Source organism: Trichomycterus rosablanca, chromosome 2 (assembly GCF_030014385.1).
Source record: "Trichomycterus rosablanca isolate fTriRos1 chromosome 2, fTriRos1.hap1, whole genome shotgun sequence".
NCBI classification, from domain to species: domain Eukaryota; kingdom Metazoa; phylum Chordata; class Actinopteri; order Siluriformes; family Trichomycteridae; genus Trichomycterus; species Trichomycterus rosablanca.
The window spans coordinates 9,968,270-9,989,214 of record NC_085989.1 but is presented as its reverse complement, the minus strand read 5'-3'; the positions used below and the strand labels follow the sequence as shown (position 1 = coordinate 9,989,214).

General features: G+C 42.4%; 1 protein-coding gene across 1 annotated transcript in view; it reads right to left on the bottom strand.

The window, feature by feature from the left end:
- chrna11 (cholinergic receptor, nicotinic, alpha 11) overlaps nt 1–20,945 on the bottom strand; it is a 109,531-nt gene that overhangs the window by 28,330 nt on the left and 60,256 nt on the right. The window contains exons 7-8 of the mRNA XM_062985549.1: nt 18,476–18,670; nt 1,325–1,411 (exon numbers count right to left, since the gene is read on the bottom strand). Of these exons, the coding sequence (XP_062841619.1) occupies nt 1,325–1,411; nt 18,476–18,670 (282 nt within the window). The remainder of the gene's footprint in view (nt 1–1,324; nt 1,412–18,475; nt 18,671–20,945) is intronic.

Below are 20,945 nucleotides of genomic sequence, written 5' to 3'. Positions count from 1 at the left end.
CTATAAGAAGATTGCTAACACCCTGAAACTGAGCTACAGCATGGTGGCCAAGGTCATACAGCGGTTTTCCAGGACAGGTTCCACTCGGAACAGGCTTCGGCAGGGTCGACCAAAGAAGTTGAGTCCACGTGTTCGGCGTCATATCCAGAGGTTGGCTTTAAAAAATAGACACATGAGTGCTGCCAGCATTGCTGCAGAGGTTGAAGACGTGAGAGGTCAGCCTGTCAGTGCTCAGACCATACGCCGCACACTGCATCAACTCGGTCTGCATGGTCGTCATCCCAGAAGGAAGCTGACGCACAAGAAAGCCCGCAAACAGTTTGCTGAAGACAAGCAGTCCAAGAACATGGATTACTGGAATGTCCTGTGGTCTGACGAGACCAAGATAAACTTGTTTGGCTCAGATGGTGTCCAGCATGTGTGGCGGTGCCCTGGTGAGAAGTACCAAGACAACTGTATCTTGCCTACAGTCAAGCATGGTGGTGGTAGCATCATGGTCTTGGGCTGCATGAGTGTTGCTGGCACTGGGGAGCTGCAGTTCATTGAGGGAAACATGAATTCCAACATGTACTGTGACATCCTGAAGCAGAGCATGATCCCCTCCCTTCCAAAACTGGGCCTCATGGCAGTTTTCCAACAGGATAACGACCCCAAACACAACCTCCAAGATGACAACTGCTTTGCTGAGGAAGCTGAAGGTAAAGGTGATGGACTAAACCCAATTGAGCACCTGTGGCGCATCCTCAAGTGGAAGGTGGAGGAGTTCAAGGTGTCTAACATCCACCAGCTCCGTGATGTCATCATGGAGGAGTGGAAAAGGATTCCAGTAGCAACCTGTGCAGCTCTGCTGAATTCCATGCCCAGGAGGGTTAAGGCAGTGCTGGATAATAATGGTGGTCACACAAAATATTGACACTTTGGGCACAATTTGGACATGTTCACTGTGGGGTGTACTCACTTATGTTGCCAGCCATTTAGACATTAATGGCTGTGTGTTGAGTTATTTTCAGAAGACAGTAAATCTACACTGCTATACAAGTTGTACACTGACTACTCTAAGTTATATCCAAGTTTCATGTCTATAGTGTTGTCCCATGAAAAGATATAATGAAATATTTGCAGAAATGTGAGGGGTGTACTCACTTTTGTGATACACTGTATATATATATATATATATATATATATATATATATATATATATATATATATATATATATATATACAGTATATATACACATTACAATTCTTTCACATACCAGGTGGTCTAGTATCAAGTAACATGAATACAACAGGGTATCGATGATTGCTGTCATACACAACTTACCTATAAGTGGAATGGAGTCTGATGTGGCGGGCATAATTTCAGCCACCAATAACATGAAGACTGTTAGCGAGAGCAAAACAGTGATACCTGTAGAAAGAGAGAATACAATGTGTTACAAAATCTGCTAAAGCAACTAAATAAATAAAAAAGTAAAAAATGAACTAACGCACATGAAACTGTTCCATTTCAACCCTTAGATTCTGTTCAGGTTAAAAATAAATATTGCTGGTAGTAAACAGGCTACTTGCGTAATCACAAATCCTATATCTGAGAGAGGAAAACTTTTTTTGCTGAGCTAGCAAAACAACACTACTCATTAGCATGATTTCAGGAATCTCTGTTTTGTATGTGGCATTTAGATGGGTAGTTGTTGTCTGTCTGATTATTTTCTTATATTTTGCATTCTATCTGCTGGCAGTGGTTGGAATGAACCTGCATTGTGTGTCATATTCAGGAATGGACTTAACCGTGATATTCAAATTAGTGTGAGGATGAAGATGAAGCATTAGCAAATGTCATCGTCAAATTAAAAAGTAGCTTTGAAGATAACCAGCTTCAAAACCAACCACAGGCAAATCATGTGTCTACGTAATTGAAAAACCTTTTTCAAAGCTTTCATTTCATCTGGGTTGATTTGCTCTGCCAAGTTCATGTTTAAACCTGAGCCAGAAATAAAAAGCTTGTATTTTCAGTCCCAGAACTTTTAGACACAACACCCAATTAATTATTAAACATTACTATTAAATTATTAAATACGTTAATTATTTAAAAATGCATCAGCTGAACACATGATAAACAATTAAAGGTTTTACATGCCTGAAAGAATTCTAACTGAAAGAATCAAGATGACTGATTATTTTACTAAGTACAATGCAAACAATCAACGGTTGCTCAGGGCCCGAACAGGGGCAACTTGACAATAGTTGGGCTTGAACCAGAGACCTTCCAATAGTCCAGTTCTTTAACTGCTAAGCTAACACTGCCAAAAATTATAATAAAATAGCAGTGAAAGGAAACTGTGGCTAGAAGGTAAAAAAATTACAAAAAAATAGTACAATTTTACATCTCTGCGTATGTGTCCGCCCCTCCGTGTCTAGGCCGTTAGCCCCCACGTGACATAATAGTTCCCCAATCAGGACGCAGCGAGATGTTTGTTGGTTCCAAGTTCCCTGAGTTTGACTCCATGGGGTTCCCTCAGACCTTTTTTCTCTATAGGCCACCTCCCTATGATGGAAGCAACCATTGTGTTGAGGGCTTCTTTCTTCAGAGTCAGCTCTACCTGCAAAACCTTCTCGACCCTCAGCCTACTGAAACACAGAAGGTGTTGTTCATGATGTCTCGGCTGAAGGGTGCTGCACGAGAATGGGCTAGGCAGCTCTGGTCTGAGATGGGAGCTGAGCTGAATTCAGTTAAGGTGTTTGAGGGCCTCATGAGAGCCAAATTTACAGGTAGAAACCCTTATGTGGTTGGTATAGAGAAGTTCACTCAACCTCCTATACCCGTTGAAGACGCTACACGCAGCAAAGCGCCCACTGCAGCTTATACTCGGCATCCAGTGCCCACTGGGGAGGTGGAATTTCCCCCAGTGCCCACTGCTGATGTGGTCCGGGTGCCAGTGCCCGCTTAAAATGCTCGTGACCGTCCCAGATCTTTGTTAGGTCAGGATCGTGTGTTTAGTCCTGCTTCTCGTAGTGACCCCAAGGGCTCCAGGGGTCCTTTTGTTTGTTTGCCGGTTCCGTCTGTTTCCTTGACTCGTAGTCAGTCTGAGTCTTTGTCTAGGAAAGTTTCTGACTGTATCCCGCCAGTTCGGGTAGCTTCATGTTCGCCAGTGTCAAGTTCAGTTCAGGTTCAGGTCAGTCAGCCGGTCATGTCTTGTCCGTCTGTCCAAGTCCGTCCTGTCTATAAGTCAGGTTCTATGAGTTCTAGTTTGTCTGGTCCGGTTCCGCGTTCGTCGGTCTCTGTCGGCCATGGATGTCAGTCGGCGGGTCAGTGTTTCAGAGATGGTCTGTCTGTGCTTTCGGGCCCTCCTGCCCCCTAGGCAGAGTCGAACAGTTCCAAGTCCTCTCCAGTTTTGTTTCCTGTTAAAGTTCCAAGCTTTATGTTCCAGTCTGCAGAGTTCAAGCCACAGTCTACTACAGACAATTCTCCTTCAGCTCTGCTGCTGCTGCCACCTGGTTCCAAACAGCTGATTCAATACGAATCTTCAGGTTCTGAGCAGCTGACTCAAGGAGTTTCTCAAGGGTTTTCGCAGCTGACTTCGGACGCCTCTCCAGGGTCCTTGCAGCTGAGTGATGTTTTTCCAGTGTTTTCGCATTTGACTTCGGACGCCTCTCCAGGGTCCTTGCAGCCGAGTGATGTTTCTCCAGTGATTTCGCAGTTGACTTCGGACGCCTCTCCAGGGTCCTTGCAGCTGAGTGATGTTTCTCCAGTGTTTTCGCAGTTGACTTCGGACGCCTCTCCAGGGTCCTCACAGCTGTTTCAAGGAGTTTTTCAAGGATTTTCGCAGTTCACTTCGGGTGCCTCTCCAGGGTCCTCACGGTTGTTTCAAGGAGTTTCTCAAGGATTTTCACAGCTGACTTCAGACGCCTCTCCAGGATCCAAGCAGCTGTTTCAGGACGTTTCTCAAGGGTTTTTGCAGCTGATTCCGGACGCCTCTCCAGGGTCCTCGCAGCTGACTCGAGGAGTTTCTCAAGGGTTTTTGCAGCTGTTTAATGATGTTTCTCCAGTGTTTTCGCAGCTTATTTCGGATGCCTCTTCTTAAGGGTCCTCGCAGCTGACTCCGGACGCCTCTTCTCAAGGGTCCTCGCAGCTGACTCCGGACGCCTCTTCTCAAGGGTCCACGCAGCTGACTCCCGAAGCCTCTTCGCCAGGCTCCACGCAGCTGACTCCGGACGCCTCTTCTCAAGGGTCTTCGCAGCTGACTCCGGACGCCTCTTCTCAAAGGGTCCTCGCAGCTGACTCCGGACAACTCTTCTTAAGGGTGCTCGCAGCTGACTCCGGACGCCTTTTCGCCAGGATCCTCGCAGCTGACTCCGGACGCCTCTTCTCAAGGGTCCTCGCAGCTGACTCCGGACGCCTCTTTCCCAGGGTCCTCACAGCTGACTCCGGACGCCTTTTCGCCAGGGTCCTCGCAGCTGACTCCGGACGCCTCTTCTCAAGGCTCCACGCAGCTGACTCCCGAAGCCTCTTCGCCAGGCTCCACGCAGCTGACTCCCGAAGCCTCTTCGCCAGGCTCCACGCAGCTGGTTTTTGGTCTCAAGTCGGCGCCCCCCGATGGCGCTTTAGTTCTCAAGTCACCACCGCCCGATGGCGCTTTTGGTCTCAAGTCGGCGCCCCCGATGGCGCTTTAGTTCTCAAGTCACCACCGCCCGATGGCGCTTTTGGTCTCAAGTCGGCGCCCCCCGATGGCGCTTTTGGTCTCAAGTCGGCGCCCCCCGATGGCGCTTTTGATCTCAAGTCGGCGCCCCCCGATGGCGCTTTTGGTCTCAAGTCGGCGCCCCCCGATGGTGCTTTTGGTCTCAAGTCGGCGCCCCCCGATGGCGCTTTTGGTCTCTCATCGGCGCCCCCCGTTGGTGCTTCTGGTTTTTCGTCTGCGGCCGGCGTTCCAGCACTTTTGTCATGCCTGCCTCAGAACTTTCTAAATGACTTCAAATTTGCCCCGCAGGGCCCAGGACCTCCTTGTGTGTGTTTTTTTTTTTTTTTTTTCATAAAGGCACTCCTGGAGTAGTGCCTTTGGGGGGGGCATCTGTCACACTTTGAGCCTCTGTGTGTGCTCCTGAGGTGCCACGCCCCCCTCTCCATGAGCACACTGTCTCCTGCCACGCCCCAGCACAGGATTGGTTCATTTGAACTAATTGGTCCCAGCTGCCCTCTCTTTAAGAGAACTATTGGGAACTATTGGACTTTTGTTAGATTTGTGTGCTTTGTTTGGGGCTTGGTATGGTCTCTTGTTTTAGCTATGTTACTAGCCCTCATGTTTAGTTCTTGTTTTAGCTATGTTACTAGCCCTCGTGTTTAGTTCTTGTTACAAGCTATGTTACTAGCTCTTGTGTTTAGCTCTTGTGTTTAGCTCTTGTTACTAGTTATGTTACTAGCTCCTGTGTTTAGCTCTTGTTACTAGCTATGTTACTAGCTTATTTTTTCTTATGTTAAACATTTGTAATCCCAATTTTCAATCCACATATGTTTTTTCCCCCTTTTTTTTTTTCTTTATTATTATTATTATTTTATTATTATTATTATTTATGTTATTTTTTTATTTTTTTATTTTTATTTAATTTTTATTTTTTTTAATTTACAGTCAGTAAAAAAAACAGGTTTGGGCACCTCTGACTATATTTATTATATATTTACGTACTTTTACTGAACACAATGCAATTTGCTCAGGCACCCAACAGTGGCGACTTAGCAGTAGTGGGGCTTGCACCAGAGACCTTTCAATTAATAGTCCAGTACCTTAACTGCTAAGGTAACACCGCCTAAAAATCATTATAAATTATTATAAAATAGCAGTGAAAGGGAACTGTGGCTAGAAGGTGTTTAAATTACAAATATAGTTTGAACTTATTAAATTAGTTAATTATTGAAAATTATATATATATTTTTTATATATATTATTATATTATAATAATATAAAATTATTATATATTAAATAAATGTTAAATCATTACATATTTTTTTCTTTGTTTCTCTAATATTAGTATTTTTAATGAATGTATTTTTTATTTATTTTTATTTTTCAATTTTTATTACTTTTATTTATTTTTATTTATTTTATTTTTTTTAAGCATAAAGGTCCTGTTTTATTCAAACATTACTGGATTGTTGGTAGTTAGATTAGGCAATTTGTCTTTCTCATTTACTCCTGTGTTCTTATCTTTACTTATGTTTATGTCCCTCCTATGTATCCTTTCACAAATCTCCATTTCTCACTGAATCTTCATTAATTTTCTTCTCTCCCCTGTGACAATACCTTAAGTTCAAATCTCAGAATTGCACTACTGGCATAACAGATGCCCAATAAAACACCTGTCACAAGCACCAGTGCTCACCATTGCTCAATAAAATAAGATGAATGGTTTGCTTTAAAGAAACTGCTAATAATGAATAAAGCCTATCAATAACTGTACAGTTCCAGTCTGTGAGAATTATTAATGCCTTTTACCCATGTAAAAGTAATGCGTATGAATGATTATGCAATGTGTGCATGTGCGGTCATTTTTGAAGTGCGGTCAGGGTTGAAGTGTGACATCTACAAATTTATAGACTTTTTATACAGTGCTGACTTCATATAATGTCAGACTCTATGGCTTAGTTCTATTATATGTGAGTTCCCTCGGTATCTCTTACCCCTCTTATCTATTGATTTTCTTTTATTATATCAAAAGAATTATTACTTATATGGGTTAAGAGCAAAGTACCTGTCTTGGAGGTGGCTTCACGAAGAAAAATCATTCCACAGATAAAAATCTTATTCATAAATTGATCTCATTTTTCTTCTAATTTATTTTCTCTTGTGTACTGATTATATATTGTTCTTCTTTATTGCTACTGCTCCCTATGTCCAATCTGAGCATATTTCACTTCAGTACATTGGTTGAATTAAAAGGCATATGGTTAAAAAGGGTATGAAATGAATGAAACTGTTATATATGAAATGAAAACTGATATATATATATATATACAGTGTATCACAAAAGTGAGTACACCCCTCACATTTCTGCAAATATTTCATTATATCTTTTCATGGGACAACACTATAGACATGAAACTTGGATATAACTTAGAGTAGTCAGTGTACAGCTTGTATAGCAGTGTAGATTTACTGTCTTCTAAAAATAACTCAACACACAGCCATTAATGTCTAAATAGCTGCAACATAAGTGAGTACACCCCACAGTGAACATGTCCAAATTGTGCCCAAATGTGTCGTCGTCCCTCCCTGGTGTCATGTGTCAAGGTCCCAGGTGTAAATGGGGAGCAGGGCTGTTAAATTTGGTGTTTTGGGTACAATTCTCTCATACTGGCCACTGGATATTCAACATGGCACCTCATGGCAAAGAACTCTCTGAGGATGTGAGAAATAGAATTGTTGCTCTCCACAAAGATGGCCTGGGCTATAAGAAGATTGCTAACACCCTGAAACTGAGCTACAGCATGGTGGCCAAGGTCATACAGCGGTTTTCCAGGACAGGTTCCACTCGGAACAGGCTTCGCCAGGGTCCACCAAAGAAGTTGAGTCCACGTGTTCGGCGTCATATCCAGAGGTTGGCTTTAAAAAATAGACACATGAGTGCTGCCAGCATTGCTGCAGAGGTTGAAGACGTGGGAGGTCAGCCTGTCAGTGCTCAGACCATACGCCGCACACTGCATCAACTCGGTCTGCATGGTCGTCATCCCAGAAGGAAGCTGACGCACAAGAAAGCCCGCAAACAGTTTGCTGAAGACAAGCAGTCCAAGAACATGGATTACTGGAATGCCCTGTGGTCTGACGAGACCAAGATAAACTCGTTTGGCTCAGATGGTGTCCAGCATGTGTGGCGGCGCCCTGGTGAGAAGTACCAAGACAACTGTATCTTGCCTACAGTCAAGCATGGTGGTGGTAGCATCATGGTCTTGGGCTGCATGAGTGTTGCTGGCACTGGGGAGCTGCATTTCATTGAGGGAAACATGAATTCCAACATGTACTGTGACATTCTGAAACAGAGCATGATCCCCTCCCTTTCCAACAGGATAACGACCCCAAACACAACCTCCAAGATGACAACTGCCTTGCTGAGGAAGCTGAAGGTAAAGGTGATGGACTAAACCCAATTGAGCACCTGTGGCGCATCCTCCAGTGGAAGGTGGAGGAGTTCAAGGTTTCTAACATCCACCAGCTCCGTGATGTCATCATGGAGGAGTGGAAGAGGATTCCAGTAGCAACCTGTGCAGCTCTGGTGAATTCCATGCCCAGGAGGGTTAAGGCAGTGCTGGATAATAATGGTGGTCACACAAAATATTGACACTTTGGGCACAATTTGGACATGTTCACTGTGGGGTGTACTCACTTATGTTGCCAGCCATTTAGACATTAATGGCTGTGTGTTGAGTTATTTTCAGAAGACAGTAAATCTACACTGCTATACAAGCTGTACACTGACTACTCTAAGTTATATCCAAGTTTCATGTCTATAGTGTTGTCCCATGAAAAGATATAATGAAATATTTGCAGAAATGTGAGGGGTGTACTTACTTTTGTGATACACTGTATATATGGAATGAGGACCGATATATATGAAATGAAAACCTATAAATATGGAATGAAACCGATATATATGGAATGAGGACCGATATATATGGAATGAAAACTCTTATATATGGAATGAAACTGATATATATATGGAATGAAACTGATATATATGAAATGAAACAGATATATATGGATTGAAAACCGATATATATGGAATTGAAACTGATCTATATAGAATGAAACCAATATATATATAGAGTAAAAACAAATATATTTGGAATGTAAACCGATATTTATATATGAATATATATATATATATATATATATATATATACAGTGTATCACAAAAGTGAGTACACCCCTCACATTTCTGCAGATATTTAAGTATATCTTTTCATGGGACAACACTGACAAAATGACACTTTGACACAATGAAAAGTAGTCTGTGTGCAGCTTATATAACAGTGTAAATTTATTCTTCCCTCAAAATAACTCAATATACAGCCATTAATGTCTAAACCATCGGCAACAAAAGTGAGTACACCCCTAAGAGACTACACCCCTAAATGTCCAAATTGAGCACTGCTTGTCATTTTCCCTCCAAAATGTCATGTGATTTGTTAGTGTTACTAGGTCTCAGGTGTGCATAGGGAGCAGGTGTGTTCAATTTAGTAGTACAGCTCTCACACTCTCTCATACTGGTCACTGAAAGTTCCAACATGGCACCTCATGGCAAAGAACTCTCTGAGGATCTTAAAAGACGAATTGTTAGGCTACATGAAGATGGCCAAGGCTACAAGAAGATGCCAACACCCTGAAACTGAGCTGCAGCACAGTGGCCAAGATCATCCAGCGTTTTAAAAGAGCAGGGTCCACTCAGAACAGACCTCGCGTTTGTCGTCCAAAGAAGCTGAGTGCACGTGCTCAGCGTCACATCCAACTGCTGTCTTTGAAAGATAGGCGCAGGAGTGCTGTCAGCATTGCTGCAGAGATTGAAAAGGTGGGGGGTCAGCCTGTCAGTGCTCAGACCATACGCCGCACACTACATCAAATTGGTCTGCATGGCTGTCACCCCAGAAGGAAGCCTCTTCTGAAGTCTCTACACAAGAAAGCCCACAAACAGTTTGCTGAAGACATGTCAACAAAGGACATGGATTACTGGAACCATGTCCTATGGTCTGATGAGACCAAGATTAATTTGTTTGGTTCAGATGGTCTCAAGCATGTGTGGCGGCAATCAGGTGAGGAGTACAAAGATAAGTGTGTCATGCCTACAGTCAAGCATGGTGGTGGGAATGCCATGGTCTGGGGCTGCATGAGTGCAGCAGGTGTTGGGGAGTTACATTTCATTGAGGGACACACGAACTCCAATATGTACTGTGAAATACTGAAGCAGAGCATGATCCCCTCCCTCCTGAAACTGGGTCGCAGGGCAGTGTTCCAGCATGATAATGACCCCAAACACACTTCTAAGACAACCACTGCTTTATTGAAGAGGCTGAGGGTAAAGGTGATGGACTGGCCAAGCATGTCTCCAGACCTAAACCCAATAGAACATCTTTGGGGCATCCTCAAGCGGAAGGTGGAGGAGCGCAAAGTCTTGAATGTCCGCCAGCTCCGTGATGTCGTCATGGAGGAGTGGAAAAGCATTCCAGTGGCAACCTGTGAAGCTCTGGTAAACTCCATGCCCAGGAGAGTTAAGGCAGTTCTAAGAAATAATGGTGGCCACACAAAATATTGACACTTCAGGAACTTTCACTAAGGGGTGTACTCACTTTTGTTGCCGGTGGTTTACACATTAATGGCTGTATATTGAGTTATTTTGAGGGAAGAATAAATTTACACTGTTATGTAAGCTGCACACAGACTACTTTTCATTGTGTCAAGGTGTCATTTTGTCAAGGTTGTCCCATGAAAAGATATACTTAAATATCTGCAGAAATGTGAGGGGTGTACTCACTTTTGTGATACACTGTATATATATATATATACAGTGTATCACAAAAGTGAGTACACCCCTCACATTTCTGCAAATATTTTATTATATCTTTTCATGGGACAACACTATAGAAATAAAACTTGGATATAAGTTAGAGTAGTCAGTGTACAACTTGTATAGCAGTGTAGATTTACTGTCTTCTGAAAATAACTCAACACACAGCCATTAATGTCTAAATGGCTGGCAACATAAGTGAGTACACCCCACAGTGAACATGTCCAAATTGTGCCCAAAGTGTCAATATTTTGTGTGACCACCATTATTATCCAGCACTGCCTTAACCCTCCTGGGCATGGAATTCACCAGAGCTGCACAGGTTGCTACTGGAATCCTCTTCCACTCCTCCATGATGACATCACGGAGCTGGTGGATGTTAGACACCTTGAACTCCTCCACCTTCCACTTGAGGATGCGCCACAGGTGCTCAATTGGGTTTAGTCCATCACCTTTACCTTCAGCTTCCTCAGCAAGGCAGTTGTCATCTTGGAGGTTGTGTTTGGGGTCGTTATCCTGTTGGAAAACTGCCATGAGGCCCAGTTTTCGAAAGGAAGGGGATCATGCTCTGTTTCAGAATGTCACAGTACATGTTGGAATTCATGTTTCCCTCAATGAACTGCAGCTCCCCAGTGCCAGCAACACTCATGCAGCCCAAGACCATGATGCTACCACCACCATGCTTGACTGTAGGCAAGATACAGTTGTCTTGGTACTTCTCACCAGGGCGCCGCCACACATGCTGGACACCATCTGAGCCAAACAAGTTTATCTTGGTCTCGTCAGACCACAGGGCATTCCAGTAATCCATGTTCTTGGACTGCTTGTCTTCAGCAAACTGTTTGCGGGCTTTCTTGTGCGTCAGCTTCCTTCTGGGATGACGACCATGCAGATCGAGTTGATGCAGTGTGCGGCGTATGGTCTGAGCACTGACAGGCTGACCTCCCACATCTTCAACCTCTGCAGCAATGCTGGCAGCACTCATGTGTCTATTTTTTAAAGCCAACCTCTGGATATGACGCCGAACACGTGGACTCAACTTCTTTGGTCGACCCTGGCGAAGCCTGTTCCGAGTGGAACCTGTCCTGGAAAACCGCTGTATGACCTTGGCCACCATGCTGTAGCTCAGTTTCAGGGTGTTAGCAATCTTCTTATTGCCCAGGCCATCTTTGTGGAGAGCAACAATTCTATTTCTCACATCCTCAGAGAGTTCTTTGCCATGAGGTGCCATGTTGAATATCCAGTGGCCAGTATGAGAGAATTGTACCCAAAACACCAAATTTAACAGCCCTGCTCCCCATTTACACCTGGGACCTTGACACATGACACCAGGGAGGGACAACGACACATTTGGGCACAATTTGGACATGTTCACTGTGGGGTGTACTCACTTATGTTGCCAGCTATTTAGACATTAATGGCTGTGTGTTGAGTTATTTTTAGAAGACAGTAAATCTACACTGCTATACAAGCTGTACACTGACTACTCTAAGTTATATCCAAGTTTCATGTCTATAGTGTTGTCCCATGAAAAGATATAATGAAATATTTGCAGAAATGTGAGGGGTGTACTCACTTTTGTGATACACTGTATATATATATATATATATAATGAAACTGATATATATGGAATGAAAACCAATATATATGGAATGAAACTGATACATATGAAATGAAAACCGATATACATGGACTGAAATTGATATATACAGTGTATCACAAAAGTGAGTACACCCCTCACATTTCTGCAGATATTTAAGTATATCTTTTCATGGGACAACACTGACAAAATGACACTTTGACACAATGAAAAGTAGTCTGTGTGCAGCTTATATAACAGTGTAAATTTATTCTTCCCTCAAAATAACTCAATATACAGCCATTAATGTCTAAACCACCAGCAACAAAAGTGAGTACACCCCTTAGTGAAAGTTCCTGAAGTGTCAATATTTTGTGTGGCCACCATTATTTCACAGAACTGCCTTAACTCTCCTGGGCATGGAGTTTACCAGAGCTTCACAGGTTGCCACTGGAATGCTTTTCCACTCCTCCATGACGACATCACGGAGCTGGCGGATATTCGAGACTTTGCGCTCCTCCACCTTCCGCTTGAGGATGCCCCAAAGATGTTCTATTGGGTTTAGGTCTGGAGACATGCTTGGCCAGTCCATCACCTTTACCCTCAGCCTCTTCAATAAAGCAGTGGTCGTCTTAGAGGTGTGTTTGGGGTCATTATCATGCTGGAACACTGCCCTGCGACCCAGTTTCCGGAGGGAGGGGATCATGCTCTGCTTCAGTATTTCACAGTACATATTGGAGTTCATGTGTCCCTCAATGAAATGTAACTCCCCAACACCTGCTGCACTCATGCAGCCCCAGACCATGGCATTCCCACCACCATGCTTGACTGTAGGCATGACACACTTATCTTTGTACTCCTCACCTGATTGCCGCCACACATGCTTGAGACCATCTGAACCAAACAAATTAATCTTGGTCTCATCAGACCATAGGACATGGTTCCAGTAATCCATGTCCTTTGTTGACATGTCTTCAGCAAACTGTTTGTGGGCTTTCTTGTGTAGAGACTTCAGAAGAGGCTTCCTTCTGGGGTGACAGCCATGCAGACCAATTTGATGTAGTGTGCGGCGTATGGTCTGAGCACTGACAGGCTGACCCCCCACCTTTTCAATCTCTGCAGCAATGCTGACAGCACTCCTGCGCCTATCTTTCAAAGACAGCAGTTGGATGTGACGCTGAGCACGTGCACTCAGCTTCTTTGGACGACCAACGCGAGGTCTGTTCTGAGTGGACCCTGCTCTTTTAAAACGCTGGATGATCTTGGCCACTGTGCTGCAGCTCAGTTTCAGGGTGTTGGCAATCTTCTTGTAGCCTTGGCCATCTTCATGTAGCGCAACAATTCGTCTTTTAAGATCCTCAGAGAGTTCTTTGCCATGAGGTGCCATGTTGGAACTTTTAGTGACCAGTATGAGAGAGTGTGAGAGCTGTACTACTAAATTGAACACAACTGCTCCCTATGCACACCTGAGACCTAGTAACACTAACAAATCACATGACATTTTGGAGGAAAAATGACAAGCAGTGCTCAATTTGGACATTTAGGGGTGTAGTCTCTTAGGGGTGTACTCACTTTTGTTGCCGGTGGTTTAGACATTAATGGCTGTATATTGAGTTATTTTGAGGGAAGAATAAATTTACACTGTTATATAAGCTGCACACAGACTACTTTTCATTGTGTCAAAGTGTCATTTTGTCAGGGTTGTCCCATGAAAAGATATACTTAAATATCTGCAGAAATGTGAGGGGTGTACTCACTTTTGTGATACACTGTATGGAATAAAAACCAATATATATGGAATGAAACTGATATATATGGAATGAAACTGATATATATACTGTATATACAGTGGGGCCAAAAAGTATTTAGTCAGCCACTGATTGTGCAGGTTCTCCTACTTAGAAAGATGAGAGAGGTCTGTAATTTTCATCATAGGTTCACTTCAACTATGAGAGACAAAATGAGGGGAAAAAAATCCAGGAAATCACATTGTAGGATTTTTAAAGAATTTATTTGTAAATTATGGTGGAAAATAAGTATTTGGTCAATAACAAAAGTTCAACTCAATACTTTGTAACATAACCTTTGTTGGCAATGACAGAGGTCAAACGTTTCCTGTAAGTCTTCAACAGGTTTGCACACACTGTAGCTGGTATTTTGGCCCATTCCTCCATGCAGATCTCCTCTAGAGCAGTGATGTTTTGGGGCTGTCGCTGGGCAACACGGACTCCACAAATTTTCTATGGGGTTGAGGTCTGGAGACTGGCTAGGCCACTCCAGGACCTTGAAATGCTTTTTACGGAGCCACTCCTTCGTTGCCTGAGCGGTGTGTTTAGGATCATTGTCATGCTGGAAGACCCAGCCACGTTCCATCTTCAATGCTCTCACTGATGGAAGGAGGTTTTGGCTTAAAATCTCACGATACATGGCCCCGTTCATTCTTCCCTTAACACGGATCAGTCGTCCTGTCCCCTTTGCAGAAAAACAGCCCCAAAGCATGATGTTTCCACCCCCATGCTTCACAGTAGGTATGGTGTTCTTGGGTTTTTCTTCTTCCTCCAAACACGACGAGTTGAGTTTTTACCAAAAAGTTCCATTTTGGTTTCATCTGACCACATGATATTCTCCCAATCCTCTTCTGGATCATCCATATGCTCTCTGGCAAACATCAGACGGGCCTGGACAGGGGGACACGCCTGGCACTGCAGGATTTGAGTCCCTCTCGGCGTAGTGTGTATACTGATGGTAGCCTTTGTTACTTTGGTCCCAGCTCTCTGCAGGTCATTCATCAGGTCCATCCGTGTAGTTCTGGGATTTTTGCTCACCGTTCTCATGATCATTTTGACCCCACGGGATAAGATCTTGACCCCAGGGGAGATTATCAATGGTCTTGTATGTCTTCCATTTTCTTACAATTGTTCCCACAGTTGATTTATTCACACCAACCTGCTTGCCTATGGTAGATTCACTCTTCCCAGCCTGGTGCAGGTCTACAGTTTTCTTCCTGGTGTCCTTCGACAGCTCTTTGGTCTTGGCCATGGTTGAGTTTGGAGTCTGACTGTTTGAGGCTGTGGACAGGTGTCTTTTATACAGATAACGAGGTCAAACAGGTGCCATTAATACAGGTAACGAGTGGAGGACAGAAGAGCTTCTTAAAGAAGAAGTTACAGGTCTGTGAGAGCCAGAAATCTTGCTTGTTTGTGGGTGACCAAATACTTATTTTCCACCATAATTTACAAATAAATTCTTCGAAAATCATACAATGTGATTTCCTGGATTTTTTTCCCCTCATTTTGTCTCTCATAGTTGAAGTGTACCTATGATGAAAATTACAGACCTCTCTCATCTTTCTAAGTAGGAGAACCTGCACAATCAGTGGCTGACTAAATACTTTTTGACCCCACTGTATATATATTTTTTTTTTTTTCTAGATTAGTGTTAGAGGTTAGCTTAGCATTAAGCTTAGTTTCTATGTGTGTCTTGTCTTGTTCTAACCTGTTTTGTGTATAACCTTGTTTTGTCTTTTGTTATCAATGAGCTCTTTGTCTTGTCCAAGCCCTAATACGTTATACTCATAGCTATAAGATGCTTTTTAGATTTTAACACTTTTGAATGGCCGGTGAAGGTAATAGTTTTGCTGTTACTGTAACCGACTTTAAATCTAACAACAGTCTATTTAGCCTAATGTTCACTCTCTTGTATGTACTAGAATCTATTAAGTTGTGCGCTTGATTGCTTTTATAGCCTGTATAGTGTTGGCTTGCTCTGTGGACTCGGGTGTTTAATTGGAACAGCGTCGGTTTTGAATTTATTATTCATTCACTGTAATTCAATAGTGAACGAAATGTTTTACAAGGGTGTAGCTAAGTTATAACACAAGTACAAGCAGGTCTTAATAATACAGACGGAACATAATTACAAGAAATCTATCAGGACCTGCAATGGTGATAGTAATTTAAACCAAACTATTAGTAATGAATAATTTAACAAAATAACCACCTCCTTGTTTCTACACTCACTGTCCATATTATCAGCTCCACTTACCATATAGAAGCACTTTGTAGTTCTAAATTACTGACTGTAGTCCATCTGTTTCTCTTCATACTTTTTTAGCCTGCTTTTCTCTGTACTTCAATGGTCAGGACCCCCACAGGTCCACCACAGAGCAGGTATTATTTAGGTGGTGGATCATTCTCAGCACTGCAGTGACACTGACATGGTGGTGGTGTGTTAGTGTGTGTTGTACTGGTATGAGTGGATCAGACACAGCAGCACTGCTTGAGTTTTTAAATACAGTGTCCACTCACTGTCCACTCTATTAGACACTCCTACCTCTTTGGTCCACCTTGTAGATGTAAAGTCAGAGACGATCGCTCATCTATTGCTGCTGTTTGAGTTGGCCATCTTCTAGACTTTCATCGGTGGTCACAGTGGGCGCTGTTGGCTGGATATTTTTGGTTGCTGGACTATTCTCAGTCCAGCAGTGACAGTGAGGTGTTTAAAAACTCCATAAGCATTGCTGTGTCTTATCCACTCATACCAGCACAACACACACTAACACACCACCACCATGTCAGTGTCACTGCAGCGCTGAGAATGATCCACCACCCAAATAATACCTGCTCTGTGGTGGTCCTGGGAGAGTCCTGACCATTGAAGAACAGCATGAAAGGGGGCTAACAAAGCATGCAGAGAAACAGATAGACTACAGTCAGTAATTGTAGAACTACAACGTGCTTCTGTATGATAAGTGAAGCTCATAAAATGGACAGAGAGTGTAGAAACAAGGAGGTGGTTTTAATGTTATGGCTGATCGGTGTACAGTTGCTAAGCTGCTTATATTTGATCATCAATTATGAATGCACTTTTAATTGAAGACAGGTTATTGCTAATACTTATGGTCAAATTGGATATGGACACTGAAATCTGACAGAATTTTAATAATTCATACAGACATTGGGTGAGGCTAAATCAAGCATGCCAGTGGGGTCATATTTATAGGTCTTATAGTTCCATTTAATTATGTTTAATGTGAAACATAAAATTACTGTAGCAAATGGATTTAAGTCAGTTCTAATTTCTGGTACTATTTTTTAGATATAAAATGTGTTCTTCATTTTTCTTTTTATTTACTCTTTCCTTCATCAATATATTAACTTTTTAAATTTTTGTATTTATTAATATACCCCTCACCGCTGATTGAGGACGCCTCTCAACTGACATACGCCCCCTCCGGCACGTACAGTCAGTACAGACTGCATTTTTCACCTGCACAAGTCGAGTGCATACACCGACGGGCACTGTGTACGGAGGGCCACACCCCCATCAGCATTATTCTTCAGCCCTGTGCAGGCGCCACCAGTCAGCCAGCCGGGGCCGCAGTCGCACCAGTTATGAGGACCTATGATCCGACTTTTTACCCCCTAACCCTGAACAACAGCCAATCGTTTTTCATGCTGCCACCCAGCCCAGTCGGAAGGCAGAGCCGAGATTCGACACGATGTATTCGAAACCCCAGCTCTGGTGTGCTAGGGTACTTTACCGCTGCGCCACCTGAGCGGCCAACTTTTTTATTTTTAATGCATTGTGTCACATATGTGTCACAGCCTGTCCGTAGAACTGTCACCTCACAGCAAGAAGGTCCTGGGTTCGATCCCCAGGTAGGGAGGTCTGGGTCCTTTCTGTGTGGAGTTTGGATGTTGTGTCTGTGTGGGTTTCCTGACTGTGTTTGACATTAAACTTGTGAACTGAAGAATCTTGTGTAACCAGTAACTACCTGTCCTGTCATGAATGTAACCAAAGTGTGTAAAACATGATGTTAAAACCCTAATAAATAAATACATAAATATCGACACATTAGGTGGGTGTTCTTAATGTTTTGGCTCACCTGTGCCAAATCATAATGGATTTGGACCTTACAAATTCTTATTAATATGCATTTACACCCCATTTATTTTTCACTTACTGTTAATTTTTTTTGTATTTCCACATCACAAAAGTACCCCATTGGACCACAGTTGTGAAGCGTGGTCATCAGAGTTAGCATAGCATTACAGCCTTGCTGCTAGCTACTTTTCTCAGACCATTTTATTAACTAATTAATTGTGGACTAAGGGTGATTTTCAAAGGAAGGTAATAAGATTAGGTTTTGTTATAATACCCTACTGAATACATTTAGACAACTAATGTTTGTTCAATATTAGGCTATAATTGCTAATTAGTATTTCACTCAATCCTCTTAGTACTAATACCTGCCGTATTAACCAGACAGCACAATACACACTGTGCAATAAATCATGGTTAAAATTAAAAATCACCCCCGTCTTCTTTCTTACTCAGTCTCATTACCCAGTGAGATCTTCTCTCCAGATTCAGCAGGCAAGACAAAGATGAGCAGGGTCATGGATGACAGCAGCACACAGGGAATAAGCAAGTTCAGGGCATAATATAGCGTCCGTCTGCGGATGGTCACCACGAACGTCACGTCTGGGTATGGCTCCTTACAGCAGTCGTAGAAAACCTCGTTCCTTGCGCCGGGAACACCTGAATGTATAAAGCAGAAGGGAGGTGAGTAATACTGAATCTACTGTTAACTGAAGAAACTGGATGAATGGGGGTTGTGCACAGTAAGAGCTTATTGCTTCGAGTAAAGTGGCCTGTTTATCTCCAGAGGTCTTCCCTGATGCTCCTCCTCTGGCAGTTTTAAATCATTTGGTTGCACACAGTCCCCTCAGCCTAATATGTGTCATTGATCTCCACCCTTTTCTACCTCTATCAGTAATCCCTGAGGTATCTTTCACAGCTCTGTGAACTGGAACTTCAACAGCTGCTAAGCTTTCTGAGAATTTTTCTTTTCTTTTATATATCCAAGCATACACAATGTTGAGACACTGCCTTTGAGTGTGAGTAAATTATATAATAATTACTATCAATTATTGATTGACTCCTTAAACCTAAACAAAATGACTAAAATAATCTATAAAACAGTCCTGGATAATTATCTATATCTATGTTAAATAATTAGTAATTATTGCTCATCTTTAGGATCTATTTTACAACCACAAATCAGAAAAAGTTTGGACAGTATGGATTTATTTGATTGCAGACAGGATGAACCTGAGATATTTAATTTCATTTATTAATAAACATCCATTCCTGCATTTCAGGCCTGGAACACATTCCAAAAAAAGTTAGGACAGTAAAGCATTCACTACTTTGTAATGTTGCCATTCCTTTTCACCACACTTAAAAGACGTTTTGGCACCGAGGAGACCAAGTGATTTAGTAATTCAGCTTTTATTTTGTCTCATTCTTTCTGCAAACACGTCTTAAAATGTGCAACAGTACGGGGTCGTCATTGTCACATTTTTCGTTTCCAAATTGTTTTCCAAATCTCCACACAATCTCTATTGGGGACAGGTCAGGACTGCAGGCAGGCCAGTCTAATACCCATACCCTCTTCTTCCTCAGCGATGCCTTTGTAATGTGTGCAGCATGTGGTTTTGCATCATCTTGTTGAAATATGCATGGACGTCCCTGGAAAAGATGACGTCTTGAAGGCAGCACATGTTGCTCTAAGATCTCAATGTACGTTTCTGCATTAATGCTGCCATCACAGAAGTGTAAATAACCTTTGCCAAGGGCACTGACACAGCCCCATACCATGACAGACCCTGGCTTTTGGACTTGTTGCTGATAACAGTCTGGATGGTCCTTTTCGTCTTTGGTCGAAAGACACGGCGTCTATTTTTTCCAAAAAAAACTTGGAATGCTGATTTATCTGACCACAATACTTTTGCACAGTGAAGTATTAAGTGGTATTTGTGCATGTAACTCTGTATTGTAGTGCTTGATAAAGGTTTGCCAAAGTAATCCCTCACCCATGTGGTTATATCAGCTATTGTTGAGTGGTGGTTCTTGATGCAGTGCCGTCTGAGGGATCAACGATCACAGGTGTTCAGCTTAAGCTTGCACCCTTGGCCTTTACGCACTGAAATTCCTCCTGATTCCTTGAATCGTTTAATGATCCAGTCTTTCTTTGAGGTACAATGTTTTCACATCATGACTAGCCCTAAATTGCCCTGTCCCAACTTTTTTTGGAATGTGGTAAAGATCTGAAATGCAGGAATGGATGTTTATTAATAAATGAAATGAAGTTGAGCAGATAAAACATGAAATATCTCAGGTTCAAATTGTCTGCAATCAAATAAAAGTCGAAGTAAATGTAAGGGACACTGCATTTTTAGTTTATTTGCATTTTCCATACTGTCCCAACTCTATGTTTTTGGGTTGTATATTAATCTTGTCTTCCCTCCACTAGAAAGTTTTTGTTCTTTTTTTAAGTCATTTAGGGATATTGTAAACCCTGAAGTTGTATAATGGGAATGATTGTAATGTAATGAATACAAAAACAGCATCAAAGATGCAGTCACACAGTAGATAAGAAAAGCAAAGACGTGCAGTTTTTCAGATTAACTTCTCTCTCACTAAAGTAATTCTAACATAATCTAATTGGTCACTGGTAGATCAGACAGAGAAGGTAAGATTGTAGGGTTTAATTAATAATAAGGACGGGTCTTCAGGTTTCATTTAGCTGATCTGAAGAAATTTACTAAGAAGGTAAATTCTTCATTGGGAGCCAGATTAGATTAACTTGTGCTTACTTCACTTCATTTATCTTTTGTAACTGCTTTATTAGGTTTAGGGTTGAGGTGCCTGCAACTCAACCAAAGTTAATGTTTGTTGAACTCTTAAAAAGTTGGGTCAGGCAAAATAAGACTAATGATTGTAAGTTTACCCTTGTGAAACATTCCACAAT